The sequence below is a fragment of the Thamnophis sirtalis genome, unplaced genomic scaffold (assembly GCF_051295495.1).
Source record: "Thamnophis sirtalis isolate CommonGarterSnake01/CBP01778 unplaced genomic scaffold, rThaSir2_p1.2 scaffold_4, whole genome shotgun sequence".
In the NCBI taxonomy this organism is placed as follows: domain Eukaryota; kingdom Metazoa; phylum Chordata; class Lepidosauria; order Squamata; family Natricidae; genus Thamnophis; species Thamnophis sirtalis.
In genome coordinates this window covers 52,828,867-52,838,669 of record NW_028261384.1, presented here as the reverse complement: position 1 = coordinate 52,838,669, position 9,803 = coordinate 52,828,867, and the positions used below count along the sequence as shown (strand labels likewise).

General features: G+C 43.1%; 1 protein-coding gene across 6 annotated transcripts in view; it reads right to left on the bottom strand.

Moving 5' to 3' along the window:
- NOD1 (nucleotide binding oligomerization domain containing 1) overlaps positions 1 to 9,803 on the bottom strand; it is a 63,597-nt gene that overhangs the window by 34,701 nt on the left and 19,093 nt on the right. For all 6 annotated transcript variants that reach the window (XR_015696371.1, XM_087712919.1, XM_087712922.1 and 3 more), the window contains exons 4-6: positions 7,370 to 9,173; positions 6,892 to 6,975; positions 6,240 to 6,323 (exon numbers count right to left, since the gene is read on the bottom strand). Coding sequence is in view for 5 of the 6 variants with exons in the window: in XM_087712919.1 (XP_087569045.1) it covers positions 6,240 to 6,323; positions 6,892 to 6,975; positions 7,370 to 9,173 (1,972 nt within the window). In the remaining variant the exon portion in view is untranslated. The remainder of the gene's footprint in view (positions 1 to 6,239; positions 6,324 to 6,891; positions 6,976 to 7,369; positions 9,174 to 9,803) is intronic.

Genomic DNA, 9,803 nt, shown 5'->3' with positions numbered 1-9,803 from the left:
ACAAAAACAGGATGTAACCACATACAGACAGCTTCTTACTATAGAAAGAGGTGTATTACAGCTAAAACCGCTGAATGTACTAAAAGAGAAAAGGGTAGTCCAAACCTGGTTTCAGTATGGACAGCTACAGGCCAGATGGAAAAAAGACCAGAAAATTGGTATTACGCAAAATGAGGACAATCCAGTAAAACAAATTAGGGATCAAAGTCAAATGCATATAAAAGGTTAGATAATATATTGATAGAAATAGATTCTGAAACAGAATTAGTTAAAGATTGTATGATAAAGTGGGCACAAAATTTAGAAGAGCCAATAATGATGGAAACATGGGAAAAATATGGGTAAGAGATGTAAAATTTATGCAAGCCCCAAACCTGAGAGATAATTTCTACAATATGTTTTGTAGATGGCATTTAGATCCTAAAAAATTGGCTTGTATGTATCCGAATTTACAACCTAAATGCTGGAGATGTGATTGTGTTGATGCTACGTATTATCATATATGGTGGGCTTGTAAAAAGGTCAAAGTATTTTGGATAAAAATATGGTGGATTACGCACAATGTTCTTTAAAAGAGGATAAAGTTTACCTCTCAGGTATTTTTGTTAGGTATAATTACTGACTGTACAGTTATAGAGACTAATTTGATTTTGAACAACAATGGCAGCAAGACTGTTGGTGGCGCAGTACTGGAAGAAGGAAGATTTGCCTACTATTCAAGAATGGACGTTAAAAGTTAACAAACTTAGCAGAGATGGCTAAAATATCAGCATATCTCAAGGATCATAAAAATACAAGCTGGAATGGAGAAGATGGATTGACTATATTCAAAATAAATATGGGACTAAGAAACTCCAGATAGCTTATGAATGAATGAGCAAGGAATACTACAACTTGTTTAAAGTTAGCTTTACAAAAGGAGAGTTAAAGTACAAGCGAGGGATGATGTTAAAGTTAGTTAGTTTATTTTAGAATATGGTTGTTCAATGTTTATACCCTGTATTTGCTCTGGGAGGTTGTGGGGGGGCAGGGGGGAGGGGATGTGGGTTCGGGGGGGAGGGAAGGTATATATTTGTAAAACTCTTTAATTAATACATACATACATACATACATACATACATACATACATACGAAAAACTAATTTAAAAAAATACCAGGAAAGATTCTGGAAAAGATAATCAAGCACAAATTGGCGAATACCTAGAAGTAAACAAAGTAATAGCCAAAAGCTAACATGGGTTTGTCAAAAACACATCATGCCAGACTAATCTTATTGTATTCTTTGACAAAGTAACAAAATTAGTGGACCAGAGGAATGCCGTCGATATAGTTTACTTGGACTTCAGTAATGCATTTGGTAAGGTAGACCATAACCTACTACTAGATAAAGTAGAAGAACATGAATTAGACAGCATCACCACCAGATGGATTCATAACTGGCTGACCAACCGCACTCAATGTGTAGTCCTCAATGGAACTGCATCTACATGGAGGGAAGTATGCAGTGGAATACCCCAAGGCTCTGTTTTAGGCCCAATACTCTTCAACATCTTCATCAATGATTTGGATGAGGGAATAAATGGGGAACTCTTCAAATTTGCAGATGACACCAAGCTGGCAGGAATAGCCAACACTCCAGAAGACAGGCTTAAGATACAGAAGGATCTTGACAAACTTGAACATTGGGCACTAACTAATAACATGAAATTCAATGGTGAAAAGAGTAAGGTTCTACATTTAGGCAAGAAAAACAAAATGCACAGGTACAATATAGGTGGTACCTTGCTCAATCGTAGTAACTGAGAGGGATCTTGGAGTACTAGTGGACAACCATTTAAATATGAGCCAGCAGTGTGCAGCAGCTGCCAAAAAAGCCAACACAGTTCTAAGCCACATAAACAGAGGGATAGAATCAAGATCACGTGAAGTGTTAATACTACTTTATAATGCCCACACTTGGTGTAAGCCCACACTTGGAATACTGCATTCAGTTTTGGTCACCATGATGTAGAAAAGATGTGGAGACTATAGAAAGAGTACAGAGAAGAGCAACAAAGATGATTAGGGGGCTGGAGACTAAAACATATGAAGAACGGTTGCAGGAACTGGGTATGTCTAGTTTAATGAAAAGGACTATGGGAGACATGATAGCAGTGCTCCAATATCTCAGGGGTTGCCACAAAGAAGAGGGAGTCAAACTATTCTCCAAGGCACCTTGGAGGGTAGAACAAGAATGCCTCGGTTGAGGACCACCTGTCCTGAGCTATCTGGTTGCGGAAGTGGGGCCCCCAACTGTACAGACTGGCATCTGTCGTAATGGTGAGCCAGGTCAGCTCCTTGAACGGAGACCCTCTTCTTCAGGGCAGGAGACAACCACCATCCGAGCGAGCGATGCACCTTCACGGAGACCGGAACGAGCCTCGGTGAGCTGCTCTCGTTGGTCCTTTGATAGGGCAGCAGAAGCCACTGGAGGGGATGAGAATGAAGACGTGCCCACGGAACGATGGATAGGCATGATATCATCTTGCCCAGGAGCTGTGACAGCAGCATGATCTTGGCACGAGGAGACGCCGTACCTGTATGGCCATCTCCCTGAGGCTCTCCACCCTCTCTGGTGATAGGAAGACCTGGCAGGCGATGGTGTCGATGACGGCCCCTAGATGCTGAAGCCTGGTGGTGGGGCGAAGATGGCTCTTTTCCAAGTTGATGGAAAAGCCGTGACTCCGGAGAACCTGCATAGTGTACTGCAGATCCTCGACCGCCTGCTGGGGGGATGACGACTGGATGAGCACATCATCTAAATAGCAGTGCAGCTTTACTGGTCGCGACCTGAGGAACACCGCCACTGCTGCAAAGACCTTGGTGAACGTCCTGGGGGCCAATGACAGGCCGAACGGCATGGCCCGGTACTGATAGTGCTGACTGGCGTAAGTGAACCTCAGGTATCTGCGGTGGGCTTTGCGGATGGGTACGTGGAGGTAGGTGTCTTTTAGGTCTATGGAGGTTAAGAAGTCTCCCGGCCTGATGCAGCCCAGGATCGACTGGAGGGACTGCATCTTGAACCTCCAATAGGTGACATGATAATTTAGCCGTTTTAAATCTAGGATCCCTCTCCACCCTCCGGAGTTTTTGGGGACCAGAAACAGGATGGAATAGAACCCTGTCCCTTCCTAACCAGGAGGTACCGGCTCTATGGCCCTGATCTCCCTGAGATGTCTTATTTCCTGTTCCATGAGGGATCTTTTGACAGGGCACGAGGGAACGGGACACCTGATGAAATGATGGGGAGGAAAAGAGAGGAATTCTAGGGTGAGACCCAGGGTAATACCCACTGGTCCGACGTGACCTGCTCTCACTGGAAGTGAAACAATTGGAGCTGCCCTCCAATGGGAGCTGATTCCCGACAGTCACATACTTTCTGAAAGGGCGGGAGCCAGATCCCCTGAAAGGGGCATCTGGAGTAATACGGTTGGCGACTCCTGTCCTGAAAGGAGTGACGGTCCTGAGATCTGTCCGCCTGCTGGTTGAATGGGCAATGTGACTGAGCAGAACTGGAAGAAGGTTCTGAGTTCTGAAAGGACTGCCTCCTGTAGGAGTAAAAGCCCTTCTTATCGGATTTCTTAGAAACCAACGGCATCACCTTCTTTTTGTCCTTATTTTCCACTAGGACTGGATCCAACACCTCCCCAAAGAGCTTGACCGCTTTGAAGGGGGCAAAAACTAAGTTTCACTTGGAACGCATGTCCACGTTCTAATGCCTCAGCCATAAGAGATGCCTGGTGGTGACATTCAAAGCCAGGGCCCAAGAAGCGAACTTAACCGCACTGAGGGTGGCATCAGCAGTATACTTGGTGGCAGCCATGATTTTATTAATCTCCTGCCTTAACTTGGTATCCTTAACTGGAACCCTCGCCATTAACTGTCTCAACCAGAGGAGAGCGGCCCTGGAAAGAAAGGAAGCAGAGGCAGACGTCTTAATTGCCCATGCAGCCGCCTGGTGCGTCTTATGACAGGCATTCTCAGATTTCTTATCCTCAGCCTTAAGACCTTCTAACAAATCAGGCGGAAGCACCAATGTTGAGGTGAGGGCCGCTACCGGAGGATCGATAGGAGGCAGCTTAAGTAAATCCTCCAGGCTGGCATCCACAGTGTACAGCTTCTTATCATTGCTAGAGGGGGTAGCCATAGTAGCAGGCTGGGCCCATTGCTTCTGAACCAAATTAAGAAACATCTTGGGAATAGAAATGATCTCTTGGAGTGAGACTAGTTCCTCAAACAAATCCCCAGATAAGTCATCCAGTTCAGCACGAGCTTGAACAGGTGGAGTGGACCCCATACGGGTGGCCAGCTTGGCCTTGTCCAAAATGGTTTTGAAATTTGCAATGTTAAATAGTCCTGATGAAGAGGGCTTTTGAGCTGCTGCACCTTCCTCCCCCAAGAATTCAGCCTCCTGAACAAACAGAATGTCATCCCCCTCTTCCCAGTCGGAAGCCTCGGAACCAGAAGAGGAGTGGGGGGAATGCAGGGGACGTGGGGAGAAGCAACCACGGGAACTGGCTGGGGCTCTGGGTGTTTAGTCTTGCGGGTGCGTTTGCCCCTGTGCAACATGCCCGCTTCAATGCCCTGGGAAATGGCCCTGTTGATAACTTCCTGCATTTCCACTGAAAGATCAGGGCCAAGATCCTCCATGGGCTGAGCTCTGGGTTTGGGTCGTGAAGAAGGAAGTTGAAGAGCCAAGGGACCCGGGGCAGGACCTTCTTCTAGGTCCGAAGGGCAAATGAAGAGATCAGCCTGATCTACTATCGAGGCCCCTGGAGATACTGCCCTAGACATGGAAGCTGTGGGGGAAAACTCCCGGCCCTCATCCTCACTGTCTGAAACAGGCCTTGGCTGGGCCGGAGGAACCTCCATGGCGGGCTCCTCAGGAGACACCGATTGGGAGGACTGCTTTTGGTGCTGGGCCTTGGAGAATTGCTTTTCAAGGGCCTTTTGACGGCGTAATGCATCCTTGTCTGGCCTTGATCCCTGCTTAGGGGCTGGCCTGGAGTATGGTTTGGAGCTCCTGATGGCCTCCCTGGCAGCCACACCAGCCTGCCTGGAGAAAACCCTGGAGGAACCCCCTGCCTGGGTGGAATCCTTGGGAGCCTGCTCAGCCATTAGTAACTGTGGGCCAAGATAACCAGGGACTACCTCCACTCACCACCTTGCAAAAGCCCTGCAAACCAACAGATGCTCTGAAGAGACATGAAGGGATTGCAGCAGCAATATCCAGCAGGTGGAATAAAGTGCGAGCGTTAACAGCTCCCAGCACTGCAGGAATGAGGCTTGTGACCAGCGGCCCCAATCCTTGCTGCTCAGGTGAAAAGGATACACCTAATTGCCAGCCAGGCCGGACAAAGAGTGGCTCCTCGCGGCACCTGCTGTGAATCAGGCTGCAGGCAGCTGCCACGAGATTGAAATCAGAAACCGAAACTGCAAATAGCTCCCAAAATGGTGACCGGAAGATCTAATTACTTTAAAAGTTGCCGCCAAACTATCCGGAGCTCTGAAGCACCGCACCTGCACCAAACGGCGTCCATGCCACCAAAGGCACGGACACCAACTGCAGGAGCCTCAGCGGGGCTTTCCCCCTCCCCAGCGAGGGTCCAGCAGCTGTCTGCATTCCCCGCAGCACCTGGGAGTTAAGCAGGACGCCGGAGAACCGAAGAGCGAGTTAGAAATGAATTAAAGAAATCTAATTACACTCACTCAGCCTGATCACCCCCTTAACTGAAAATACGCACAGTAAATGCTCAAGAGAGTCCAAGCAAATAAACTAAATGCAGAGAAACTTAAAAGCGTGTTCTACTGGGCTAGCTGAATTGAAAAATCTGAGGATAATCAGCACCAGAGGCGTGGCTTAAAGTTTCAATTCAGCTCTGGGCAGTTTGGCTATATTTAACCCTTGCTTGGACTCTCCTGAGCAGTGCCCTGGAAAAATTTCCTGACAGTTAGAAAAATTAATCAGTGGAACAGCTTGCCTCCAGAGGTTGTGAATGCCCCAACACTGGAAGTCTTTAAGAAGATGTTGGATAGCCATTTGTCTGAAATGGTATAGGGTTTCCTGCCTAGGCAGGGGGTTGAACTAGAAGACCTCTAAGGTCCCTTCCAATTCTAGTATTGTATTGTATTAAGAGTCCATTTTTGAAGGCTTGATCACTTGAGAGCTAGGATGGTATAGGTATGGGAGAGATACTTACTTAACATAGACGAGGCTTGGACATTCCTCAATGAGTCTTGCCACATATTTTGCTCCAATATCAGTAATCTGGTTGTTGTATAAGCTTTGGAAGGAATAATAGCAGTTGGGTATTAACTAAGTTAATTACATCAAATACATATAGCAAGCTATAGTATATGAACAGGGAGCAAATCTCACTCTCTAGCACTGATAATATTATTACTTAGTTGGGTAATGAAATACCTGCAAGCAAATAATTAAGCTCAGAGAACATCAATGATTCCACTGTTCAATCCTGATATACTGTGTGTGTGTGTATATATAAATTATATATATAATATATATAATAAATAAAACTTGAATGGGTTATTAACATGTAGTGATTCAGGCATTGCACCTCTGCCTAGTTTTCCTAGGGCTCTTCAATTCATCTCTATTCAATAACTTTCCAACTGTTATTCTATTATTTCATGATGCTGCATTAAATATAAAAGTTCTAAAGGCAGGATATAACTAACTAATTAACTATGTGTTGATAGCAATCAAGTAATGGAGCAAATGATCTGGCAATGATCTAGATGTGGAAGTCATTACTCTTTCATGTTACTCCCCTTGATAATTGGAACACGCCCTTCACACAATGAATATCTGAGCTCGTCCTTTGTACATACCCCAAATAAGACACAATTTTGAATTTGGATAGCTCCTCGTAAAGCACTCTCACACCTTGATCTGTGATCTGGTTCACGCTCACCCTAAAGTAAAAGAAAGATGTGATAAAGTAGCTGGTTCACAGCACCATATATATTGAAGTATGAGCCTTTTAATTCAAAGAAGCATCAGCGGATTTAGCTTTCTTTGTAATACCATCAATGTTTGAAAACAGAACAAAATGGCCTCTTTCTTTTCTCCTTCACTAACTGAAGCAATTTATCCATAAATAAATAAAAATCTCTAAAAGAAACTGATTATAATTCCTACAAGTAATATTTTATGGATTCCTAGAATTACTCAAAGGACAATTTTATCAGCACTGTGTAGATGAGAGGGTGAAAAAAGGAAGGATGAAGAGTCTGCTCCCTGATTCTTTCAAGGAGAAATAGCTTCTTTCCTTATATCAGTTCCTATTATATCATTGTGTTACTGTACCTGAGTACTGCCAGATGGCTAAAGCAAGGTTGCAGCTGCTTGATCCCATAATCATTGATGTTGTTATTGTCCAGATCAAGGGCCAAGTGTTTCTGGAAATGATGCATAACAAAGGAGATGGCACTGCAATCAGCGGAGTAGGCATTGCAGTAAGTCAGTTTGATGTAGTTGGCACGCATGCATTTGGCAACCCCTTTACCAACTTTCTCACTCTGTGTCTCATAGATGCATCTCAGCATCCAAACAAAGTTTGGCATTACTTGAACCTGTCTGTATTCTTTCAGCCTTGCCCGAGAGAGACCCTTCAGGTGAGACTTCATGCTTTCAAAAAAATAGGCAAGAAGAATCCTCCTTTTCTTCTTGACTGTACTGAGAGGAATCAGATGCCTCAAGAGTTTCTGCCTTGCCTTGGAAAGCAACCCACACAAGAAGAGATTAGTAAAATGAAAGTGCTCTTTATTTCGGAAAGGATCTCCTCCTGTTGGGTGGTAATTTTTTAACCAGGAAAGAGGCAAGCAGGAAGACAGAGTACTATCTTGCATGGAGCATTCAGCAAAGAACTGCAGCAAATCCCTGGCCCCCACTTTCTCATCTGTTACCAGATAAAAAGCTGCGAAAAATGACTGCAGGGTCAAGTGCAGGAATTCATAGCAAGATTGGTCTGCAGTACCTTCATAATTAGGAACTGTCCTGAGAAATCCTAAATGTAAATCCTGCTCAAGGAGGTCACTAAGGACTTCCTCTTGCTCAAAGACAAAGAGAGATTTCTGCATTCCTATGTAGGCTATTTTACTCAGTGCAAACAATTTCTCTTTATTGGACCTGTATGTTTCTTCTTGGCTTCTGTTGTTCTTCTTTAGCAAATTTGTCTTTTGAATGCGATTAAGGTGGACTTCAGTCATGAGTAAGAATATGTCCGTTAGTGTTACAGTGAAGTCTGGGAGCTCATGGCTATCAAATGCAGAGTGGAAATGTTCAAAGCATTTGAACATAATCCAACAAAATAATGGCACCAAACACAAACTGCTTAGATTTGGGTTGGCTTCCAGTTGGTTCAAAACCAAAGTCTGACATCCTTCATCTTTGAAGAACACTTTAGTATAATCTTTCAGGTTACTACTGGAAAATCCTCGAAGATGTACTTTCTTCCGGACAATATTTTTATCAATTTCTGTCCCTGTCCTGGCTGTCAGAATTTTTCTAGATCCCTTCAAAAGTTTTCCACTGAGGAGGCCCACCAGAAGAGCAAGTGGATGAATAGATTCAGTGGGAGAGCAGATTTCAGGAATACTACTGAGATCAAAATCAGAATGAATTTCATCAAATCCATCAAATGTAAACAAGACAGTATGAGGAAATTTTACAATGAAGTTGAAAACCTCCTCTTGATCCTGATCTGGGAAACAATTATACTTGAAGAGAAGATCCTTTAAACAAAACACTTCTTCTTGCTTGAAGCAGCTGAACATTCGGCATCGGAAACGAAAGAAGAATTTGGCCCCTACATCAAAGGCATTCTTGGACCAGAGATTTTGCATCTTTTGCAGTAACAAGGACTTTCCAATTCCAGCATCCCCAAAGATATAGATGGTCTCTCCATTTTCATTGATCAGCCCAAAATTGTCAATAAGTAGATCTTCTAAAGCATCCACATTACTGAGTTTCTCATTTTTATGATTCAAAAACTCCATAATATTGGCAGAATATATTTCTTCAAGCAACATGTCTTCCTTTTGGGCATATGACATGACGAACTTTGTTTCTCGGCACAATTCATCTTTAAGTTTCTGCTGGTATCTGCTGACTAAAGATAAAGCTGAGTATTATTAAATGAATTTTAATGCAGTTCACCTAACATAAAGCTTTCTAGGAGCCATTAAAATATATATACTATTAATAGATGATGTGATTTATTTAAATTGTGCTCTACTCTTTCATATTTCTCTGGAATATGTGAAAATTTTCAAAGCAGCTATGGACTTTCTCAAGGGACTGGCATCTACTCAAAAAGTAATAGTAAAATATACATGTGCTAATAAACACCAAGTATTTGGTTCATAAACTTTACACATATAGACTTCCTCCACAGAAATACATTGCTGTAAATGTATGCCAGGAAATTGATGTCCCCCTCAATACACAAAGTGTAATTTCACATGCATGACATAGTCACATATTACATGTCCTAAAGGCACATTAATTTTATGGCCCTCTTTTTAAAGATTTTATAAATTATTTTTGGAAAACTATATTATTGCATATGTGCAATATGCAATATGTATATGTATATATTATTGTATGTGTTTGTGCACAATTATTGATTGATTGCAATATTTAGATTTGCTTTTATTAGTGTTATTCGATTTTGTCCCAGAATTCTAAAGTTTTCTCTTCGGTTAACAATTCTTTTGATATTTTATGAAGCTGTATTAGG